We start from the raw sequence: 26,130 nt of genomic DNA, 5'->3' as shown, positions 1-26,130 counted from the left end.
CTCCCATCGTTGGAAGCATGAAGGAGTAATGAAAATCATACATACATAATTTTGATATGTCTAGGATTGCTGCACCTATATACAGAGGTTTATTAAAGCACACTACTGATTTGGTTAGTTCGATGGCTACTAGGTTTTCACTAAAGATAGTACGACTGTGAAACCGAATACTTGCAATCAAGTTTTTGGCTCCATACCTTCCATTCCAATTTTTACATATTTTTACAGTTCTATGCCTCCTTATATTCTCCATGGTCTTACCGAACACAGCATTGTTCATCATTTTATAGAGATTTTTCTCAAAACTGCTCTTAGATGCAGCCCGTAAGTTAGTATTTAACTCAATATAGGGTCGCAGCCATGCAGATTGATTAAATTTCAAAACTTTATGTATTTTAGTTAAAATTAATCCGTTGGATAAAGCCTGCTTTAAATTTCTATAATGAATAATATATTTTGACTTATTAAAAAAAGTTGGCAATAATTTTGGTAGTTTTGAACCGGGAGGAATGCGGTGTTCGGCAGCAAATGGAAAATCTTTATGTTTGTCGTGTAATTCACGTGGATACTCTAAGTCAACTTGAAAGAAATAGCCCTCCTTCGCAGCATTCGGAATTGACATAATATCAATATGACCCTTGGGAAGTTTAGTGGATTTAGATGCTACACCAAATTTGGTTACATCTTCAATCCACTTAAATCCTCCAAAAGGTAAATATTCACTCATAGCCCAACCATAGAGATTATTTACATCTAAATACATGATGTACTTAGAGGGCTGTATGGGGTCATATGTCGACATGTACTTATTGTTAGCTTCCGAAAATCGGTTACTACATACAGATATTCCGCCTCTTATGCCTTTTTCAATAAACAAAATCATATCCACATCTTTTAATAACTCTAATCTACATTTTGTATACCTAAGCATACAGTCCCATGTATAACCTGGTATGGTATAATACCACGCAGGATCTAAATGGTACGTATCCCTACATTTTTGTCTAAATTGTTCAAATACATCAGCCAGAAGCAAAATATCTGTTTTTAGGTACAAATCGCTATACTCTCCCAAATTTTTACATTCAAATGTAGACCAAACTTTCTGCGCATGAGCATACTTCTGTTCGCCAATATGTTCATCACATAATTTATTATAAAAATGACTAATTGTAGGTAAAGAAGTTTCCTCTAATTTTTCCAAACTATCTACATAATCATAGCAAAATACTCCTTTGCAGGTTAATAAATTAAATGCATCATCATCTAAACTATTAAATTCTTGTTTTAAAATCTTCTTCTCCGAAGTATCTAAAAGTGATGCTAATTCATCGAGTGAAGCTCCCATAAATCTCATAGTATCGATAAATCTTAGTCTAATTTTATGCTCATCTGAATGTAGAGTAAAAGAAATATATTTTTCTTTATTAATAGGAAGTAAGCTCAGGTGCCCATGTTTGCATAAATCGATAATCATGAAATGTGAGTCATATCCACTAAAATTATGAAAGGCTACTGGCACAACAAACACCTTTCTGAAGTTTAAATTACATGCTTGGTGTGCAAAACCTCTTACCTCTCCGGTAAAATGATCATGATCTACAACAATTATATCTGTAGCTAAAAAGCGTTTCTCACAAATATGACAGGCAGTTGCCTTACTTGTACTAGGCTTTTTAACCATAGGTACAATTGATTTTATTTTAGAATTGACAAATTTGGATATTTCAGCCATTTCTTTTGCAAACCACTCCATGCAATTTTCACCTCTGTAGCTTCGAAAGTATGATAAGCTGTCATTGTAAGCACATTTAAAGTAATAGCCTGCACTATAAGGTACATGCTTTTGGTATTTTGCTGTTTTGCTCAGTTTTACATTAGAATCTGTAAAATTATGTAACTGACATTCAAAATCAGCATATATAATAAAGGGAGTGGTTTGTTTGTATGTGAAATTTCTAAAAGCAACATCATCGTATTTGGGAACAGTCATTTTACATTTGTTTATGTCTCTGCAGAACTCTTCGTGCTCCGCAAGTTTATTCCCGCTGGAAAAATAATTCATGCAGCGATCACAAATATATTTTTTACTTTTGTCCTTACTTAACTGAGAACTTACCAACCTAGACATATCTTTAATCCAGCAATAATGATATTTTATTTCAATATTTTCATCGTCACTAGGAGGAGCGTCGTAATCATTTAACTTTGGAAAATATTTATCCTGAATAAGAAGCAAATTTACATGTCTATCAAGCTTGTTTTGTGCAAGTCTAGCAGGTACTACTTCGTAAAATTGTTTTTCCTTAATTTGATTTAATTCCAAAGCATAAACATTCACTGATATAGTATTTATTTTTTCAAATTTTGTAATATGACTTAAAGGCATTGGAGCTTCTAAGTCCTCCGTTTTCAACGCAGTACTGTAATATGGATATGTCGACGTACGTTCTGTATTTATTTTAGCAGGATAAAGAGAGCTAATAATCGCCCAATAAAAACAATTTTGATCGTAATTTTTGATATTTATACATGCTCGACGCTTTTGAATTTGCTCAGGAAGTTTAATGTACGATGATCCGTTCCCAATTTCGACTTTATTGATGTTAACTTCTAATGAGATTACTTTAGAGAGAGCAGCACCTGAATCTTTTTCTGCAAACTCAGACATTTTTTTAAAAATTTTATCTTTGACATTTTCGCTAAACCAAATGTGTAAATCGGTTGAATAACTATCTATAATGACATTTTTAGTGCTAAAATGCATCAAATCTAAACTCTCACTGTCACCTGTCTTTTTAATAAATTCCCCCCACAAAGTAGTGTTGACTTTAAGTACTCTATTAGATTTCAATACAGTTTTAACTTTTTGTTTAAATACGGTAAAAGCATCATCCAAAAACGGTCCTACATCCTTATGATATAAATTTATTATAACCCCTGTCTTAATCCGGCTTGCAAAACTTGAAGCGACATTTTCCCATTTTACTCTATTACGTAATTTTGAATTAAGTCCTAGACCAACACGTCTATTAAAATTTAAAATTATTCTTCGAAAATGTTTAAAATGTCCTACGTTTGATTGTAATTTTCTAGCAGTTCCAATGGGTAATTTTTTAGCTTTAATTAAATTATTACATTTGCAAATATGTGCATTTAGTCGCTTTAACCACACTTTAGCATCATTTTGAGTAAATTTATCAAAAATTATTTTACGAAGTCTTTTAATAGTTAATAATAGATTATCGGACTGCTTAACTATTTCCTTAATCATTTCAATATTATATTGTATGGCTTATAAAAAAACAAAATCACTTACCCTCTTTTTTATTCTAAGTTTCAACGATTTCGAATTTGGCTGCTGGATGTTCGTTTCCACTGCAATGGATGAAACCTTGCTTATTTCTTGCTAAATCCACCTAAAACAATAACAACTTGCTATACTAAAATTCACTCTCTTCGAAAAAAGCGAGAAACAAAAAATGCATTGCTAGTGCGATTTTCGAACCGGCTGTAGAAAACACACAAAAAGACAAAAAACATATCTAATAGGAGGCTCTCTAATAGAAATATGTTGTAAAATTTCGATGCAAAAAATGTAATTCGGAGCAAAACTCTCAATAACAACTTGCTATACTACAATTAACTCTCTTTGAAAATAGAACGAAAAAAATCGAAAAATAGAAGAAAAAATGCATCGCTAGTGCGATTTTCGAACCCGCTGCTTAAGTATTTCACTACATTATATGTATGGTTAAAAAACAAAAGCACTTACCCTTTTTTTTATTCTAAGTTTCAACGATTTTGAATTAGGCTGCTGGATGTTCGTTTCCACTGCAATGGATGAAACCTTGCTTATTTTTTGCTAAATCCACCTAAAACAATAACAATTTGCTATACTAAAATTCACTCTCTTCGAAAAAATCGAGAAACAAAAAATGCATTGCTAGTGCGATTTTCGAAACGGCTGTAGAAAACACACAAAAAGACAAAAACATATCTAATAGGAGGCTCTCTAATAGAAATATGTTGTAAAATTTCGATGCAAAAAATGTAATTCGGAGCAAAACTCTCAATAACACCTTGCTATACTAAAATTCACTCTCTTTGAAAACAGAACGAAAAAAATTAAGAAATAGAAAAAAAAATACATTGGTATTGCGATTTTCGAACCCGCTGCTTAAGTATTTCCTTAATCATTTCAGTATTATATTGTATGGCTTATAAAAAAAAAAAAACAAAATCACTTACCCTCTTTTTTATTCTAAGTTTCAACGATTTCGAATTTGGCTGCTGGATGTTCGTTTCCACTGCAATGGATGAAACCTTGCTTATTTTTTTTGCTAAATCCACCTAAAACAATAACAACTTGCTATAAACAACTTGACTCTTCGAAAAAATCGATAAAAATAGAAAAAATATTGCGAGATTTGAAGCAACGCTACGAGACTCTGAATAGAACCGACACAAAACATATATCCAAACGAAGGGTCTCTAATAAAAAATTCAAAGCAAAAGTCTTTTAGTTTAGTTAGAGTAATTCGATCGAGAAAATTACACATACATAAGTTACGAATGTAAGCAAAGATAGAACTAATATGTATGAATAAAATACTAAAAATTCTAATCTGCTGCAACGCTATGAGGCACTGGACAAAACAGAAGAAAAAGAACAAAAAAGTTCTAAGAGAAATACTAAAAACTAAAATATAGGATTTTAATCTGCTGCAACTCTAGATACAACAGAAACAAAACAACAGACGACTTTTATTTTTTGCTATATACAACTTCATTCCCTCCGAAGTGGTTCAAGCACTTCAAAAATAAAGACAGGAAATGCTGTTGAGTCAGAACAGAAACAAAAAGACAAAAATATATATCTAAAAGAAAAGACGATATGGAGAATGTCAGCACAGAATGGACTGGAGACGTTGGATGAAAGAAGGAAGGCGGTGACAGCTGTAAAAATCCTATGATAGATAGAGGAAGGACTCTAATAGAAAGAATATTGCAAAATTTTTAAGCAAAAGTCTTTTAGTTTAATTAGAATAATTTGAAAAAATAGAGGATTTATCGAAATTTTGGATAGATTACGGTTCAAAGATAAATAGAATTCGACTAAAAAAATTACATATATCCAAAGTTACGAATATAAGCTAAAATCAGACTAAAATATGTTGTGAATATAAACAAAAAATCGAGAAATTAAGACTCTGCAATGCAAGACTCCATTCCCTCCGAAGTAATTCAAGCACGTAAAAAATAAAGACAGGAAATGCTGTTGTCAGAACAGAAACAAAAAGACAAAAATATATATCTAAAAGAAAAGTCGAGATGGAGAATACCAGAACAGAAAGGACTGGAGGCGTTGGCTGAAAGGAGGAAGGCGGCGACAGCCATGCTTTTTATATGGGTGTCCTGTACCAAAGCTCACACTCTAAATACAGTATTTTGAATAAGATATTATTTGAAAAATATTTATTTCTTTTTATTATCAATATGAATGTCGTAACATGTGAATATCATCGTTATTTTTTAGAGCAAAGTTCCAAAGCCACGTTGGTCGAGTGATTTAAGGCTTTGTTAAATTGCATTGAAAATAAGTAAGTGTTAGACCATAGGTTCAAATCTCCTGCACTGCAAAGCTTTAAACCAGTCAACCAACTTGGCTTTTTTATTCCAAAGAAATAAAACATTTTTTTCTTATTTTTGTATATATCTTATTCTCATCACGTAACTAATTAGATCATTTTATTAAGAATTAAAAAAGAAAAAGCGCTGGAAACCACAATAAAATCGAATGCCTCTGACACATTGTAAGAAAGAGAGAGATATGAATTGCTGCAACTCGTTTTCCATGCTATTTATATAGGTATATTTAGTAGAATTATGGAAGTTGGACAAAGCCAGACGAATGGAGAAGCAGTATATTTACAAAAAAAGAGACAACAATGTACAAAGAGCAATACAATTATCACATATGGGCAATTGATATACGGATACGTGAAAATCAGTTCAGCTTCAGGAACAAAGAAGCAAACTCTCATATATAAGAAGCCAAAAATATCGAGAAATACTAGAAAAATAAAACAGAAAAAATGGCATATAAGGTACGAATATAAATAAAAAATCAGAATAAATTAAAAATAGTACTCACCTTACTGCTATGTTGACTGCAATATACCAAATGTACTTAACTGTCTCGAAAACTCGAATACGATATTTTCACTCCTTTTCTCGTTTTTATATCAAAGTCCAGTAATTATATTGATGGGTCTTTAATTACTGTATTTTCTCCATCAATTAGTGTGACGTATTTTTTAAATTACCTTCTAATTGCTTTGCTATTAAGCAAAGTTTCTAATATTTTTCCATATATCATTTAGCTATTAAATAAAATTAAATAAAGTTTCTAATATATCTTTCCATATTAGCAGTGGCGTATCTACGGAGAGGTAAATTTCATTTTTCTGTGTCATTTTATTCTGTTAAATAATCATGTTGACCAATAGGACTGAAAATACTAAAGCCTTTTTACATGCTGTTGTATACAAAATACTGAAATGGAAAAATACTGAAATGGAAAAATACTGAAATGGAAAAATACTGAAATGGAAAAATACTGAAATGGAATAAAAATGGCGGATTGGTGGCGCCATCTAGTGGAAAATAACTACACTATTCCATCGCTGTGACGTCAGCATCTATCTCACTCTTACTCATTGGAAAGGTACTTCTCTCTCTAACACATTGATTTCCCTATCCTGATAGTCATGCCCGCTTTGGTTATCTACTATACTATTTTCTTCAAACGTCAAATAATGATGACATTACTTATCTAACTTGATCCTGTCAAAGTTTGATGTCTCCGCCGGCAGCAGTTTTTTTTCCCATTTCTTTACGGCGGAGGGAAAATGTTGTCATGGCAACAATATGAAACATGTCACAAAGCAACAATACAAATGTCATTAACAACAATTAAACATCATTTTTATTTATAGTAATATTAAAAGTACAATTAGTTAATGAGGCATTTTTAAAATTGAAACCGTGCAAAAATGTTCCCGACTCTTGATACGCATTGGTAATTGTTGATGATACTGATGGTCGAGCACAACTTTCAGCAATCATTCCCCATGTTGGCGAATCATGAGGGTTTAAAATTGTTTGAGCATTATCGTTCTTATTTCGTATTGAATCCTCTATATATCCTTCGGCAACCGTGCTTGATTTCCAGCCCCCATGTCGTCTGAGGCATTCTAGATTTCCGCCTCCATCAATTAAAAGTGTTGCTGAAGTTCGTCGTAAAGGGTGACCCGTGTATGCGCTTGCATCGTTTAAATTTAAATAACTAGCTACTTTTTGGGCCACTGCGCTGATCGAATTTATTCCCATGACGCTTCGGTAACACTTTCCATTTTGGTACTTGATAAAAAATCGGATTTCTGTGAAATTTTCAGGCCGCAGTGATGCATACTTTTTATACAGGTTAATGTAGTTTTGACCAATTATCGTAAAAGATCTAATTTGTCGTGTTTTACTGTCTGACATTTTGATAATTATTACATTTTCTTTATCCTCAATGTCCACAGTCTTCATTTTTACCATTTCGTCGCATCGACAGGCGCCGGTAACCCCAATTAACAAAACAATCTGAAATATTTTTATAATTTAGTAGAGTATACTACATGCTTTGCAATATAATTTTTTTTACCTTTAATCCTAAATACAACTTATCTGGCGCTTCAAACAAAAATTTATCAAACTCGTCTTTAGTGAAAACTTTAGACTTCTTTGCAGTATATCCTTTGCTTGTCTTTTTCAGAAAGGCACGTAACTCTAAAAATTTGTTTATATCCACATTTTTTCTAATAACTAACTCGGATTTTATCATAGAGTATCGTGACCACATTGTAGAAGATTTCCATTTATTTTCCATTATATTAAAATATGCCAGTAAAACGTCTTCGGTAACTTGCCGTACTCCTCTTGTATCGCACTACTCTTGGAAGTGCTTGTACGCTAACCGATACTTTATTCCGGACTTGGAGGGCCCCAAACGTGCTACTGCATCATTAGCCGCGGACTCAATTTCGTTTAGGTTTTCTCATTTTCGCACTAAATTTGCGCTTGCGGTTGCAACAACAATAAGCTGTCTTTAATAATTGCAAACAACTGTGAAACAAATGTAACCAGGGAGACGCAAATCCCACCGACGACTTAATTATTTTAATTTCTAACATCTAGACGACTTTGATAGTTGTCACAGTTAATTTCGAGTAAAAATTGCGTATGAATTGTACTATTTATGGTTGAAAATTGCTACGTTTGAAGAAAAAATAGTATACTTTATTCGGCAAAGAAGCGACTTTTCTTGACGCGCCTCTATTACGCGCCTCACTTCGTTCGGCGCGTAATATCGGGCGCGTCAAGAAAAGTCATGCTTCTCCGCCTCATAAAGTAATATACTATTATTTTTGTCAGAAAATAGAAATAAATGTTTATTTCACAAACAAACATTAGTCCTGTCGCCAGTAGGGGTACAACGGCCTCCTTAATTCAGATGGACTTACCCAAGTTTTCTTTATGTATTTTGACCCGTAGAACACGAATTTTTTGGGTAACAGTCGATCCGGATGTCGATAAGATTGTTATAAACAAAGAACTTGAGGAATCACATAACAGCGATTTTTCGCAAAACAAAACATGTTTTTGTATTCTTTGGGTCATTCTAAGCAAAAAATTATTTTACAAGTTTTTTGATAGGATGCATAGTTTTCGGCATAAACGGGGTTGAACTTTCAAAAAATCGAAAAATTGCAATTTTTGAACCCGAATAACTTTTGATTGAAAAATAAAATAGCAATTCTGCTTACCGCATTTGAAAGTTCAAGTAAAACTCTATCAGTTTTGATTATTTTCATTGCTAGAAAATAACTTTTTTATTGTTAAACAAAGCTATCAACAGATAGTGATTGAATGATGTTTTCAATGCATTTCTAATTTGAAATCGAACGAGTAGGCGCGCATACAGAATTTCTACGTACATTACGTCCATTAAAACACATGCATTTGGCCCGGGAAACACTATGTGTTTATACCTTTATTTAACAAATAAAAACTTATTTTTTAGCAATGCAAACAATCAAAACCGATAGAATTTGACTTGAACTTTCAAATGCAGTAATCAGAATTGCTGTTTTATTTTTTAATCAAAAGTTATTCCGGTTCAAAAATTGCACTTTTTCGATTTTTTGAAAGTTTAACCGCGTATATCTCGAAAACTACGCGTCCTACGAAAAAACTTGTAAGACCATTTTTTGCTGAGAATCACCCAAAAAATACAAAAAAATATCTTGTTTTGCGAAAAATCGCTGGTATGTAATTCCTCAAGTTCTTTGTTTATAACAATTTTATCGACATCCGGATCAACTGTTACCCAAAAAATTCGTGTTCTACGGGTCAAAATACAAAAAAAAAAACTTGAGTAAGTCCATCTGAATTAAGGAGGCCGTTGTACTCCCCTGGCGACAGGACTACATTGCTTTTCGCTTAAATTAAATGTTCAAGCTAGCTCCTGCCATCCATCTACCTCTTGGAGGTTTGTAACATTTAATTTAAGCGAAAAGCAATGTTTATTTGCGAAATAGAACTTATTTCTGTTTTATGACAACAGTAAAGGGTATTTTAAATAAAATAAATTAGGTACATACATTCTTCTTCGTTCTGCCAATTAATTTAATTAAAAAAAATTTTGGACACCGTGTAAAAATAATTATAATAATGTTTATATTAAAATCAAAAGGAAAAAATGCCTCTCATTGGCTGTATACCATAATAAAAAATTTACTAAGGAAATAAAACTTCTCTTGTAAGTAGATGTTCTAAAAATTTATTTAAATTTTTCTAAAAAGATCCAAGTTGGATTAAAGTGGATACATCACTAGTACAAAACAAACGTTTTTGGACTAATCAGTCCATCATCAGGTTGAAACCTAAAATAAGTAAACCACTGTATAAAAAGGCAAAGTTGAAATTTTGACTGTTAAAATGTTAGGAAAAAAAATTAAAAATTTGGTTACTTACTTCAGATCCAAAGTAGTTGGAACTCTACATAGTTAGGTCGAATGCCCTTAACATTACAAAAATTAAGCCATTTCGGCTACAACAATGTCGACAATAAGTCGGTGTTAAAAGATAACGATAAAAATAAGATCTTTAGCGATAACGATAACTTTAGATAACGATTTCGGCTACAACAATGTCGACAATAAGTCGATGTTAAAAGATAACGATAAAAATAAGATCTTTTAATAACATCGACTTAACATTGTCGACATTGTTGTAGCCGAAATGGCTTAATTTTTGTAATGTTAAGTAACTCTCCAACTACTTTTGATCTGAAGTAAGTAACCACATGTTTTAATTTTTTTCCTAGTTTTCTAACAGTAAAAATTTCAACTTTGCCTTTTTATACAGTGTTTTACTTATTTTAGGTTTCAACCTGATGATGGACTGATTAGTTCGAAAACGTTTGTTTTGTACTAGTGATGTACCCACTTTAATCCAACTTGGATTTTTTAGAAAAATTTATATACTATCTACTTACGACATAAGTTTTACTTCCTTAGTAAATAATGTTTATATTATTAAATAAAGAATTGAATTCCCTTTCAAATGAGCTGCCACACGTCCCCTATTCACTTCATACCGTCGAGACTAATGGCTAATTTATCTTACAACGGGACGTAGTGGGCACCGGGCGTAGAACAAGAGATGACGCACGTCCCCTTTGTTGCTCCGTCTCGTTGTACGATAAGCTAGCCAATGATTTTCATATCAAACGATTCTTCAACGTGCCCCCGTAAGACAGTCGTGTCATGTACGTCAGTTCATAAGATAAAGCGATAAAGCCGGATTTATGTTACACCGAGACGTGAACGGCCAGAGCGCAGAACAAAAGAAATCGCACATCCTCGGCACTTCCCGGTCTCGCCCCGTTTCGTCGTAAGATAAATCAGCCAATGCTTTTTATATCCTAGTCCACGTCCTGGTGTAACATACATCAGCCGTAATAGAGGTAACAGCACTTACAGTTGAGTTCAGGGTTCTTTACCCGTGCGTCATTAATACCTGACGAGATAACACATACTTTTTATTTAGCATCGTTTTCTTTCACGCATTAAACTAAAGACAAACTGGGCAGTGCCTATCTCGGCCCAAGAAACAGGTAGGTCTTTTAAAAATGTCCCAAGTCGGCACAAAGATTAAAACTGCCCAATATAAAATATACCAGCTCGGCTCATGTGATACTAATTGTTACTATCAAATAATTTTACATCTCAATGGAAAAAATAGTATTGGGACCGTGCAAGTTCGGAAGAGCGACACCTGGTTTCATTTTTAGCACTTTTAATTATAGTGGTCAATTATAGTAGTCCTGGTTACTGGATATTTGTCAAGGCCATAGCCCAAAAGAGAATAAGAAGAAAAAGTAAGATTGAGGTTACGTCGGACTAATGAGCAAATTGCCTAAGTCACAAATTGAACATTTGACAGGAGAGACAAAAAACTTTTGAACAAAAGTAAAAATATAGAAAATTGCCTAACTCCACGCAATACATAATTGACCAAAATTAGGTAAACAAAATATTTAAACAAACTTTCTACTTATATACTATATCCATATTAATAATAATAGTCAAAATATATTTATTTACTTACATTTTCTAATGTTTTCAATCAAAACAACTTCAGAAACACTGACATAGGCAATATTCGTCTGAATGGGAAAGAACTTTTGGACTTCATCAAAATTAGTTTAGCAAAATTGGAGCGAAATAAAAAAATAATGGCGCTTGTGGAAATTGTCAGGCGGTAGCTTTTACCGTCTACTACTAGATGACACCAAAAAACAATTTTCGGAAAAAATGGACTTAGGCAATTTGCTCATTAGACTGACGTTATGTTATTACAAGGTAAACATTGTACTACAAGCAAAATACCATTGATTAAATTCCACAATGATAAATTGATTCCAGTACGAGGTGTCGAGCGAGTAACATCGTTTTGTATTTTGTCGTGCTTTGTAAAACATAGTGCAAAAACAGTGACATTAGTGTACCTTTAACTAGAAATAATAATTGTTTTTTACTACATGAGCAGTGGCTTAGCAGATACCCAAAGAGTCAATATGTCTCAAACATCTAACCAAGCTTTATCCTATTATCAGTAGCGTAATCGGTTCCACGACCAACCTTTCCAACCAAGAGAAACTGTTTCTTAAATTCGCAAAAAAAACCAAAATTTCTATACAATATTGAAGGAGTGGTCTATGTTCTTACAATATTCGAATTTTGACGGACGACAATAGATACCCAGAAATAGAAAATGAGCTAAAGGATATAAAATGGGATATCCTGGGTGTATGCGAAACCAGAAGAAAAAGTGATGAGTATGTAATACTAAAAAATGGCACACATTTTATGCATAAAGGTGGCGAATACACTGGAGTGGGATTCTTGGTAAAACAAAGCCTCACACAGTGTATCGAAGAATTCAAGCCCATATCAGACAGAGTAGCGCATACCTTATCATCAGAATTAATAAAAGAACCACTCTGAAAGTGATCCAAGTATACGCCCCAGCCAAAAGCCACGATGAAGAAGAAGTAGAAATATTTTATGATGAAATAAGAACAGCTATAGAAACAAATAAAGCAAACTACGAAATACTATTAGGAGATTTTAATGCCAAATTGGGCAAAAAAGAAGAAGATTATGAACATTTAATTGGCAATTATGGCTACGGGCAAAGAAACGATAGAGGAGAAATGCTTCTCAATTTCATGAATGAACATAACATGTACTCAATGAACTCCTTTTTCAATAAAAAACCAAGCAGAAAATGGATATGGATGAGCCCCGATAAAAAGACAAAGAATGAAATAGATTATATCTTAACGAAAAATAGAAACCTAGTAAAAGACGTATCGGTATTAAATCAGTTTGACCTAGGAAACGACCATAGACTAATAAGAACAAAACTAGTAATAAACAAAAATCTAGAAAGAAAAAGAATACATGAAAAAAGATACAAATGAACATCTGAAGAAATAAAAAATAGTGAATTTAATAAAAAGATAATGCATGCATTAAATCAAGTTAACATGCAGCAGATAAACTCCAATGATATTAATGCTTTGAATAACCTTATAACCGAAACAGTGAACAAAAGCATTCTGCAACTGAAAAAACCAAAAACAACACACAATGAATTAGATAAAGAAATATTACAACAAATAGAAAAAAGGAAGATCTTAAATAAATCTAACAAAAAGGGAACCGCAGAATATAGAGAACTTAATAGGCAGATTAGAAAAGGAATCAGAAAACAAAAAAGAAAAGAAGAAGAAAAATTAATAACAACAACTATTGAAAAAAATAAGAGTATGAAATGCCTCAGACCGACACTAGGACGACGTCAGATAATATCATTAATGGGAAAAGACGAAAATGAAATTACAACTAGAGAAAACATACTGAAACGAATAGAAGAATTTTACATGGACCTCTACAGAACACATCAACAAGACGATGAAATGAGACCAGCACGGAAATTAATAAAAAATCTTGGATCGGAAATAATGCCAAAAGTAACAATTTCAGAGGTAACTATAGCATTGGGAAACATGAAGAGAAATAAAGCTGCAGGAGAAAATAGTACTACTACAGATATGATATTAGAAGGAGGTAAGGAACTCATTGCAATTGTAACTAAGCTTATAGACAGTTGTTTACACCAGGGCAAAGTCCCTAAGAGCTGGAACAACTCTAAAGTAATCTTATTACACAAGAAAGGTGATAATCGAAAGTTGGAAAACTACAGACCCATCAGTCTATTGTCACACCTATTTAAAATACTCATCAAAGTCATAACTACCCGACTAACAAGAAAATTAGATGAATACCAACCATATGAACAGGCAGGTTTTAGAAATGGCTATTCAACTTCCGATCATTTGTTAACCACAAAAATATTAATAGAAAAATGTAACGAATACAAGTTTCCCGTTTTTATAGCATTTGTAGACTACGAAAAAGCTTTCGACACTATAGAACACACGGCCGTAATAAACGCAATGCAAAATTGTAGAATAGACAGCAGATATATTAACTTAATAAAAGAAACTATGAACCAAGCTACAGCTACATACTACCTAAATGAAAATGAATACTCGAACCCTGTACCATTAAACAGGGGAGTCAAACAGGGAGACACTCTATCACCCAAACCATTGATTATAAATATTCCAGATTGTAGTTATTAATCAATGCCCAAACTGTTTACCTTAGTTTTGGAGGACGTTTTTAAAAATCTAAATTGGAAATATAAGGGAATAAACATCAATGGCCGCCATCTCAGTAATCTACGATTTGCGGATGACATAATCCTGATAGCTACTGACCTACAAGAACTGCAAACCATGCTTTCAGAACTACACACAAAATCTTCTAAAATAGGACTGAAAATGAATTTAAACAAAACAAAAGTCATGCACTCCGAAGAAACGATGACAATAATAAACAACAAAGTTATAGAAAAAGTTGAAGAATATATATACTTAGGACAAAAAATAATACTAAATAGGGAAATTCAAACGAAAGAAATAAAAAGAAGAAGAAAGTTAGCATGGGCAGCATTCGGCAAACTGAACTATATACCCAGAAATCAGCAAATTCAACTACATCTTAGATCTAAAGTCTTTGATGCATGCATTATTCCGATATTAACATATGGGGCACAAACTTGGACAATCACAAAAAAGAATATCACTTAAGGACAGAAAAACAAACACATGGATAAGACAGAAAACCAAAGTCACCGATGTGGTACAAAAATCACTAAAATTGAAATGGGAATACGCTGGACATGTAGCTAGGAGCGATCTTAACAAATGGCACAGAACAATTCTAACCTGGAGACCATACGAACACAAAAGACCCAGAGGCAGACCTCCTATGAGATGGACAGATGATCTGAAACGAACTGCCGGGAAAAATTGGCTACAAGTAGCGTACAACAAAAAACAATGGAAAGGAAGACTTGAAGAGGCTTATGTTCAGATGTGGGCGTGAATGGCTAGACGAAGAAGAAGAAGAAGGGCATTGAGGGTAGGATGTTTTTTTTTAATTTTAATAAGAAATTATCCCTAATCTATAATTCCAAGATAAAATTATTATTATACCTACTAATAGGGTACTAATACCTACCTGTTAATTTTCGAGCCGACCTGGGGGTTTTTAAAATGTACCCGTGGTATCATAAAGGACCAAAGGATAATAGTGAGCCGAGATGGGAATACCCGACAAACTAGCTACCACCTGTTATTAAGTAAAGACACATGTTTTTTTTACGAACGCTCAACGCTCGAGACTCAGTAGATCGAAAAGAGATAGGTATAAAAAAGACGCTTCGGGACCTTCTCAGTTTTAAGTACAAATTGTGAAGTTTCTTGTTTGTTTACTTACTTGTCACTGTCAGTTTGTTGAATTTTGCTGTTTTTTTGGCGTGTTTTTGCATTTAGAAGTTATTTATATTACACAAACAGTTGTTTTCACAACTAAGTTTTGTATTGGAGTTTGAAATTTTATGGTAAGTGTATTTTATTTTGCCATTAATTTACATTCAAAGTTAACCTCACGAAACAAGATGAAGAACTTCTGTTGGAGTTAAAGTAACGAGAGTGATAAACTACAACAGAAGTAAGGAAAATGCAAATAACTAGATGTATGCTATTGGAACAAAAATGAAGGGAGCTTCTCATTGGAAGCCGAAGTAATAAAAATATTAACAAAAAGCTGAAGTATTATGTAGGGGGAAATAATAAGGTGATGAAGTTGAGGAATGGGAAATTAAAAGGGATAGAAGTAGAAGTATGAAGAGACAGAGGCAAACTGAATGGAGTTGGCTAGCAAAAGATACAAGAGAACAACTTGACACTCAAGGATAGATACGGCTCGTTTGCATGCCTGTCTAAGAACAGTAGCTCAAAGTAGATAATGATGACTAGAAGAGGTATATATTAAGATAAGAATAATGTACTGAAAATGTATAAAGATGAATACCTGCTAAAGAAGAACAAACTGAATAAACCTAACAAATCATGGGCGCCAAGAAAATGATCTTCGATCACTCTCCCAGGTATTTAACACTGCTGTCAAATATTAAATATATAAGTAAATGTAAATATAAAGGGAATAAGAATAAATGATGTACAAAATAAATAAACATTTATTAAATTTAACTACCAGATCTTTAACAATCTCTGAGTTAGATCAAATTGAAAATAATGTGACTCTAACATGACAAAGTTATACACAAGTTATATATAAGATAACAATAATGTTACCGGTTACAAAATTATATAAGTACCTCTTACTTACATATAGGGTACAACTCACATGAGACTTTACCAAATGGTTATAGTACGCTTGCTACGTACAACTAAATTTAAACCGATGAATATAAGAAACTATAAATAAGCAGGCACAAGCCTGAATAAGGAAAATACAATAATGAATTAAGCAAAATAAAGAATGAAAGTTAAAGAAATGAAGTTAAGCTAAATACCTATACAAACGACTTGAATTGACCGAACAAATGAAGAAAAGCTAATTAACACAAAATATTTGGGAAACAAGCAACTTATACAACCTAAATTTATATAATGACATGAAATCGACCTAAATAAACAATAAAATATAAAAAGTAATACCTTTTGGGCAAATACGCAGAGCTCAACGTACAGTACCGCAAAATCATACATCTTTGGGAACCTAATAAACTTATGTGTACCTATATTAAAAACCAAATAAATGCAAGCTAGATTTTAAACAAAGTAATTAATAAACATAGTGCAATAAACCAAAATGTCTGAGATAATATGGATCATAATAGTTACTTAAGGCACAACACTAAATGTTCCCAAACCAAACCCAAACGGCTCCGGAAGAGGGTGCTGCTGCATCCTCAGAAATGAGCACCAGGATGGTGCAAAACCATGCTTCCTGTAGATCCAGGTGCGAAGATAAAAAGGAGCTGGAATGTCCCAAAAAACATTGTTCCCCCAAGTGACTAATGGTTGGCTCTCGGTGTTGTGAGATATTTTAAGTTTTCACGTGAGTGGCATGAGACTAGATGATTTTATACAGAAAACCCCATTGGAAGAATTACTTACTTCTCCCAAATAATCCTCAATAGGTTTGGTGATCCATATTTAGAAATTCACATTTTTAACTGACACTAGGTATCGTTAACCTCCAAACTGGACTTAAATTTGCCCCACGCCACTCACTTAGAAGTTCCAACCAAAGTGAAAGCTGAGGTTCTTTTCGTCTGTCACAAGGACGACCTAGGAACACGAAAGAATATTTCTCTATAGGTGGCGTATATAGTACGTTCCATCACCGAAGTATAAATTTAATCAACTAGATCTCTCTACTGGTGGAGGGGTGTTACTTGCTGTAGACGGAACTATTAAATCTGAACTGGTTAACTCTTCTGATTTTAATACTAATTTTCCAAAGGTTGATTTTTTAGTATGTAAATGTCATCTAGCTTTTAAATCTTTTTTTGTAGCAGTTTTGTACATTCCACCATCTACCGCAGTTGATGAGTTTGAACTCTTTTTAGAAGCACTAGAGAACTGGGATGTACTAAACTCTGATGAAGTTATTATACTAGGTGATTTTAATTGCCCAAATTTTGTAGTCAATAATTTAAATGGCAGGAAAGCTGCTTCAGTAAAAAATTTATTAGCTTTTTTAAATATGAGGCAATGTAAATAACTACATCTTAAATAACTACAATAGGATGCTTGACTTAGTAATTAGTAATACAAATTGTACTGTTTCTAGAGATTACGTGCCATTAGTAAACGAAGATCTCTACCATCCATCTTTATCCATTATAATGAGTGGGCTTCGTAAAAAATGTGATAATATTAACACAAATGTCAACAGTAAAACATATAATTATAAAAAAGCTAATTTCATATCTTTGTACAACGATTTCATAACAACTGATTGGCACATTTTAATTAATTGTACGGACGTAAATACTGCAGTTCAACATTTCTATGATAAATTTTATAAAATTCTAGATGCTAATGTACCGCTTTTTAAAAACTTTAAGCATAAATATCCGGTTTGGTATACTAGTGAAATAATTAAACACATCAAAGTAAAAGCAAAACTTCATAAAAAGTTCAAATCTACAAATAATATTATTTATTATCACCAATTTAGTCGATTTAGGTAAAATATTAAGCAAGAAATTGAAAATGCTTACCAATCTTAGGTACAAAAGATACAGTACTCACTACGAGATTAACCTAAATCTTTTTGGTCATTTATACATAACAAAAACAAGTCTTCAAGAATACCTGGTAGAATGTCTTATAACAATGAACAAATTGATAACCCCCAATCTATTGTTGACGCGTTTGGAAATTTTTTTCAAAGGGTATTTTCGCCTCCTGAAAATCAAGATCAGCACTTTGCTATTAATTTCGATCACAACATACTTTTATACATTAGTTGTGAACCAATATCAGAAGAAGAAATTATACAAGCGGGTAAAAAACTGAAAAACAAGTTCAGAAGTGGTCCGGATAAAATACCGTCCTTTTTATTAAAAGACTGTCTACTAGTGTCTACCATCTTTGCTTTGGCCTTTGAAAGTAATTTTTAATCTTATATTGAAAACCTCAATTTTTCCAGATAAATGGAAAGTAGCAAAAGTATGTCCAATTTATAAACAATTGGATCGGGCGAACATTAGTAATTATAGACCCATATCTATATTACGCAATGTCGCAAAGCTCTTGGAGACAATCTTATATAGCCGCATTTATCTGTGCACGAAAAATATTATATCTGTCCATCAACATGGCTTCATGAGTTCTAGATCAACAATTAGCAACTTATCAATTTTCAGCCAGTATTTGTGCGAAACATTAGACAGAAGAGGACAGGTTGATGTGGTCTCTACCGATTTTTCCAAGGCCTTTGATAAAATTAGCCATGTCATACTTCTTAGGAAGATTTTCTTGATGGGTTTTCCTGAGGCATTCTATCAACTTCTTAAGTCTTACTTACATAATCGTAATCAGTATGTTTGTTACAATGGATATAGTTCAGACACTTACCTTGCAACTAGTGGCGTTCCACAAGGTTCCAATTTAGGTCCGTTATTGTTCCTGATATTCATTAACGATTTATGTAAGTCCATAAACTGTAATAAATTAATGTTTGCTGACGATCTAAAACTTTATCATTCGGTATCCAATATAAATGATTGCAATATGTTACAACAACAAATTGATTTGTTGCAAAGGTGGTGTTTGAGCAATAGACTTTATTTAAACATAGCTAAATGCAAAGTCTTAACATTTAGTCGTAAAACAAATACATATTTTTTTCGTATGTCATTGATAATACAATTTTGGAGAGAACTGAAACAATTAGAGATTTAGGGGTTCATTTTAATATTCATTTAACATTTAACGTTCATATTAACCTCATTGTCAGTCAAGCTTGCCGCACATAGAGCCGTTATATTTAGAAATTGTGGGAATTTTACTGATGTAACTGCGCTGTCGTGTCTATGTTTTAGTTTAGTGAGAACAAAATTGGAATATGGATCTCTAATATGGAATCCTATTTATGCTCAATATACAACAGCTGTTGAGAGGGTGCAAAAGAAATTCTTAAAATTTCTTAGTTTTAAAGTTGACGGCGTTTACCCTGCTAGGGGTTACAATTATTTTAATTTATTAGAAAGATTTATCTTTGTCTCTCTAGAAAAATGTAGAAATCAGGCATCAGTATTGTTTCTACATAAGTTATTAAACGGTGGGATAGACTGTGCAGTGTTACTAAATCAATTAGATTTTTTTGTTCCGAGGCTTGACTCAAGACAAAATGAGACGTGTCTGTGCAAAAGAGCTCAAACAAATCTAATGTTAAAAGCGCCGATTAATATGTGTGCTAATGCAAACAAACTTTCATCTGTTTGTGACATTTTTTGTTGTAGTGTCTCGGAATTGAAAAACAAATGCAATACTTATTTGTAATTTCTAATCAGTTACCACATATAAGCATATAAATTTTCTGTTTTATTATCTCTGTAATATTTACCTATATTTTATTCTTTTTCTTTTTGTTTTATTGTTCTACTTTAAGTTGCGCAACCTTAGATTTTAAGTTCTATTATTTGTATTAAGCATGCAGTGCTGTTATAACTTCTTATTCTTTGTATTCCTCTGTAAATGGGAAACTGTTGGGGAATAATGGCTATTATTATTATCCAGATTTAGCCATACGGCTCACACTCCCTCTAAGGGGAAAATTGACTTATCCCAGATACCTACGGTATCAAAAGGATTGAGCTCTGGTGGGACTCTTTCCATGTTATCGAGCCCTAGGTGACTTGGTATGCAGGTGTATCTCCCAGAAATTATCGTACGCATCTGGCCGTCGCGAGTAGTACAGTTTTCTGCATGGTCTTATAAAGATGTTCATTCAGACCCAGCTTTTTTATGCTTTCGAGGAGGGTCTTCGGAATGACTCCAGTAGTAGACATATCAGTATCGTCTGGGTACTTTGCATTCTCCATTGCTTTCGTATTTGAATTTCTAGATCTCTGTACTTGGCGATCTTTTCAGTAAATTTACTACGTAGATTATTGTTGTTAGGTATCGCCACATCAATTAGTGTTGTTTGTCTTGTTAATTTATTAACTAGTACGAGATCTGGTCTATTATGTGCCACTGTTTGGTCTGTGAGCACAGTGCGGTCCCAGTATAGCTTGTAGTTGCCATCCTCAAGCATACTCTCAGGGACGTATTGATAATACGGGAGATGGTCTGTTTGGAGAAGTCCCAGCTTGATAGCTATCTCCCGATGAAGGATTTTTCCCACTGCGTCATGCCGTTCCTTGTATTAAGTTGCAGCAAATGCCTGGCAGCCCCCTGTAAGATGTTGGATGGTTTCTTGGGTTTCTTCATCCATATCGGCATCTGTCGTTTTGAACCTAAGGGTCTTTGATGATATATTTCAGGTAATTTCTGGTTGGTATAACCTGATCCTGAATGGCCAGTAATGAACCCTCCGTTTCGTGGAACATCTTTCCTGATGTCAACCAGTAGTTCGACGCTCTATTGTCGACATAGTCTTGGCTGACCTCATTGGGATGTCGCTCGTGCAGAGGTTTACCAATCCAGGCGCGCACTTTTTTATCCTTAGTAAGGTGTTTTATGCGCATTTCTGGTTCCCTCAGTTTGTCCGGTGTTGTGTCATCTACTGCGCAGATAGCGCGATGTAGAGTAGATGTCTCAGCCTGCATCTGAAAATTAGTTCTTAAATTAGCAATTTGTTTATCTAATTGCTCACCTACATCCATAAGTCCTCTTCCTCCTAGATTCCGTGGTAATGTTGTTCTTTCTACTGCACTTTTAGGATGGTGTTTTTGTGCCTTTGTGAGGTGTGTTCGTACTTTTCGCTGAAGAGCTTCTATATCTGTTTTTGTCCACTTAACAATACCAAATGAGTAGCTAAGCGCGGAACATGCGTAGGTGTTTAGTGCCTTAAACAAATTTCTACTGTTAAGGTGTGAGCGAAGCAGCTGTTTTATCCTTCGTATAAACTAAGTAGTTATCTCTGTTTTCATTTGTTTATGGTCAATTTTCCGCTCTTGCTTTACTCCAAGATATTTATACTTATCATTTTCACCCATGGCCTCGATGTTCTGGCCATTTTGCATATCGAATCCTCCGGGCTGTACTTTTCCTCTGACTATATTTAAAAGACGGCACTTATCTAGTCCGAAGTGCATACTAATATCATTAGAAAAAGTTTCTACAGTTTTTAGCATCTCGTTGAGTTGGTTTCGAGTGGAAGCCATTAATTTCAAATCATCCATGTACAATAAATGATTAAGCTTCGCCACCACATTGTTGTTATTTTTGATGCTAAAACCTGCATCTGTAGAGTTCAATAGTTGAGATAGTGTGTTCATTGCTAGACAGAACCACAGAGGACTCAATGAATCTCCTTGAAACAGACCCCGGCTGATTACGATATTTTCAGTTTCGATGTTACTTTCACCAGGTATTTGAAGGTGAATTCTAGTTTTCCACTATGTCATTATATGTTGTAAAAAGGTCATTATATTATCATCGACTTTATATATTCTCAATATATCTATAAGCCATTCATGCGGCACTGAATCAAAGGCCTTTTTGTTATCAATAAAAGCAGTAAATAGATTCCTCTTTTTGGAATAGGCTTGATCAAAAATGACTGAGTCGATGATAAGTTGTGCTTTGCAACCCATGGAACCCTTAGCGCATCCTTTCTGTTGAGGCTCTATGATATTGTTCAGAGCACAGTGTTGGTAGATACACCGGGCTACACAGGAAGGCAAGTAATTGGGCGGTATCTTGCTGGATCTTGGGTGTTATTTTGATCCTTCGGTATTAAATAAGTGGTTCCCTGAGTTAGGAATGATGCTATATCCTGCGGATTAGAAATAACATGATTAATTAATGTTGATAAGCATTCATGAGCACTCCAAAACTTCTTGAGCCAAAAGTTTTGAACTCCATCTGGTCCAGGAGATTTCCAGTTATGAAGCTCTTTGATGATATTTGAGACTTCTTCAGTGGTGAAGGGTTCGTAGAGAGTAGTAGTGTAGTGCTGGCAGTTCTGTGCCGTATCTTCTATCCATCCAGCATTGTTGTTAGGAGCAGCTGGTGTTTAAAATTGATTTCATCAAAACTCATGAATTTCTTCTTGGCTTGGGTAAGACTTATCGAGATTTTCTACGGTGGAATTGAGTTTTCGATAGAACGACTTCTCAGCAGTCTCAAAAAGGGCATTGTCGAATTTTCGGTTGTTACTCACTTTGTACCTTCTTAGTCGTCCTGAATAAACTGAGAGTCTTTGTTTTAATGTATCCAGGCACTGTTGGGCTGTGTTGTTTTCTGGATCGTATCTTGAGTGTCTTGCAGTATTCCGTATTATTTCTTCAGCTCTCCTGATGACTCTTGTACTTCTTACACCTCGTATATATTCTGTGACTTGACCAATATCCCTACGCAGCAATTCAATCTTTCCGAGCAGTCTTTTTTCCCAGGGTGCAATTCTGCTAACAGTCCTTCCGTTATTAGTACCCCGTCATGTTCTGATCTTAATGCCCATTACAGTAGCAATTGCTGTTGCTGCACAGTAGATTAGCATGTGCAGATACTCTAATGTGTGGACTTCTACGACATAATTGAGTAGGACTTCAGTGTTCACAATTTGTAACAGCACACCTAGTCTCTTACAAGAGTTTATTCGTGGTAGCGGTGGTCTGCTAAGCTATTATTATTATTATAACGTCACGTAAATAGTCCTTTACGAGAAAATGAGAGAATTTGAAAGAAATCAACAGAAAATAATTTATAAAAATAACTAAAGGGTTCAAAACTGATTTCGTAACGTCAAACCGTTACACTCATTCACAGTTAATGGTTTTGTTTAAGTTTCTGCAAAAATTAAGTAAATAACAAATAGAAAATATTTGATTGTCAAGTATTTATATATTATAACAAATATTTAATACCACTAATGGTATTAATGATTTATGATGTGACGAGGTCACTGGTCAAGAACAATTTGGCTTCAGAGAAGGTATGGAGAAACGAAAAGCAATATTCTGTCTTCAAACTCTGGCACAAAGATGCAAAGATCAGAAAGCAGACCTTACTGTCTGTTTTATAGATTTTGAGAAAGCGTTCGAAAGGGTGAAGCGAAAGACCTTAATAGAAAGATTGAACGACATCGGAGTCGACAAAAGAGATTCTACAATTATAGAGGCTATTTATTGGAACCAGACAGCAATCATAAAGACCAATGGTAACACGTCAAGGTCAATTGAAATAGAACGAGGTGTTAAACAGGGTTGTGTGTTATCACCCATACTGTTTAACGTCTACTCTGAGGTAATATTTGCGAACGCTTTATCGCACTCTTTAAGCAGAGAACTGACAGAGCGTGGAGCGACATTCTGAGTGAAATAGAAAAATGTAACAGAAACAGATAAAAACTGAAGACGGGATTCAACCCAACGTGAAAAAGATTAAACGCAACGAGAGATAGAGGAATTTCTGTCAAAATTTGGTATTTATGACCCTTAAAATAACACCAAATGCTAAAATTTATTGGCCTGTGGATGTCTCGTCAACCGAGGGTACGATCAGTGGCGTGGTAATTTTATGTTCAAACTAATCTAATTTCTGTTCTAATTTTTATCATTGTGAGAATTAAAAATTTTTTCCACTATTATATATTATATCTCTCTTTGCCGACGCTTAAATTAGGCCCACTTGAAGCTCTCTTCAACACGCGCTTTGACCTCCTCGTGAGATTTCCCCTTTAGAAGGAATCAGGATAAACGGTCAAAAAGTAAATAACATCCGCTATGCAGATGACACGGTATTGACAGAGACATATTTGCCAGTGTAGTCGCTAACCTCCACTAAAGGAGAAAGCACAACAAGAAGAAGAATGATATTAAAAGAATTTATTAAGCTATTTCAAATGTAGCTGTCATTCTGCACCAAAATGTTAAAGCAAGACATTTATAATATCATCTGTAATCGGAGCAGTAGCCACTTTCTGTCACTTGCTGTTGCTTGAAATAGATTTCCGACTTTTTTCGTGTGCTTTAAATGATGACGCACGGGTAAAGAATCATGGGCTCAACTGTACGAGAAGTAAAAAGTATTATTAAGTATAAAAGCATAAATAAGTACTTACCCTGTTGAATCCAAGTCGCCCATGCTAGGCTGATATTTATAAAAAATATAACGAACACTCGCACTGAAAACTTCATTGTTGCAAGTGTAAAATCAGCAGTGAAAATGATTTAAATAAACTATTAAGATAAATGCGTGTTAAATTGTTTTTCGGGTATAGTTGAAACACATCGAAACATGTCTAATCGATGTTTTGAAAAATCTATAAATTATTACCTATATTATTAAACGCTTTTCTTTAGTTCAATAGTTTGCGTCAAATCGTTAGACGTTAATTTGACTGCCTTTTCTTCAATGCAAATGTTTAAAAAATAAAGTTTAATATTTTTTGCCGATTCCGACTACTTTTCATGTTTGTACATCATATGTTTTATACATATTTTAATAAACATGACGATATATTTTAATGTTTGAAAAGTGTAAGACTAATAAGAAAAAAAAAAAAAAATAAAAAAAAAAGATGTTTAAGAAACGCTTTTCTTTAGTTACGAGTGACTAAAATTAAAAATATTATAAAAAAAATCAACTAAAAAGCAAAAAATAAAAAAAATTGAAAAATTCTAACACATTTGTTAAAGAAAAGGTTGGGGCAAAAACCGTTTATTCGATGAAGACGCGCCACACTTTTCTTTGACGAATGTGTTAGATTTTTCAATTTTTTTTATTTTTTACTTTTTAGTTGATTTTTTTTATAATATTTTTAATTTTAGTCCCTCGTAACTAAAGAAAAGCGTTTCTTAAAAATATTTTTTCATATTTTTTTATAGTATCCACAGAGAACGGCAGTTCTCACCAGTGGCGCACAACACCCCTACATGCGACACTATATATACACGAAATTTTCGATTTTCTAAACCTGACTGAATTGAAAATTGGGCCAAACTCCATCTTAAAGTTTAGGAAAATACTCGTCCATCCATATGTTACTTCTCCATTTTAATCCAAGGGTGTGGATTTTACGGCCCTTCCCATTTAAAGCCTCTTTTTCGTTCTCGTCCCCAAAACTCCCAAAAATTTCAAAAATTTAAGCTCGACCTTTACGGCTTCTGATAGCACAGCTCATTACCTTTCCAACGCATGTTTAATTTTGAAAATCGGTTATACCATTCAAAAGTTATCGAGCTCAGAATTATGACTCAATTTTTATTTAAAAAATGGAAAATGTTTATGGATATGTATTGTTGTGATCTGCTTCTTATTAATTTTATATTGATTATTATTTATTTAATTAATCATTTAATTGTCGCAAATCTTATATCAAAATT

The 26,130-nt window shown here is 33.5% G+C and overlaps 1 protein-coding gene across 1 annotated transcript in view; it reads right to left on the bottom strand.

Moving 5' to 3' along the window:
• LOC114326224 (venom peptide BmKAPI-like) overlaps nt 1-24,971 on the bottom strand; it is a 39,348-nt gene extending 14,377 nt beyond the window's left edge. The window contains exon 1 of the mRNA XM_028274522.2: nt 24,867-24,971. Within this exon, the coding sequence (XP_028130323.2) occupies nt 24,867-24,942 (76 nt within the window). The 5' untranslated portion in view covers nt 24,943-24,971. The remainder of the gene's footprint in view (nt 1-24,866) is intronic.
• Between the last annotated feature and the right edge of the window lie 1,159 nt (nt 24,972-26,130).

This window comes from Diabrotica virgifera, chromosome 1, assembly GCF_917563875.1.
Source record: "Diabrotica virgifera virgifera chromosome 1, PGI_DIABVI_V3a".
Taxonomy (NCBI): domain Eukaryota; kingdom Metazoa; phylum Arthropoda; class Insecta; order Coleoptera; family Chrysomelidae; genus Diabrotica; species Diabrotica virgifera.
The sequence above is the reverse complement of the archived record's forward strand: the minus strand, read 5'-3'. Positions and strand labels throughout refer to the sequence as shown.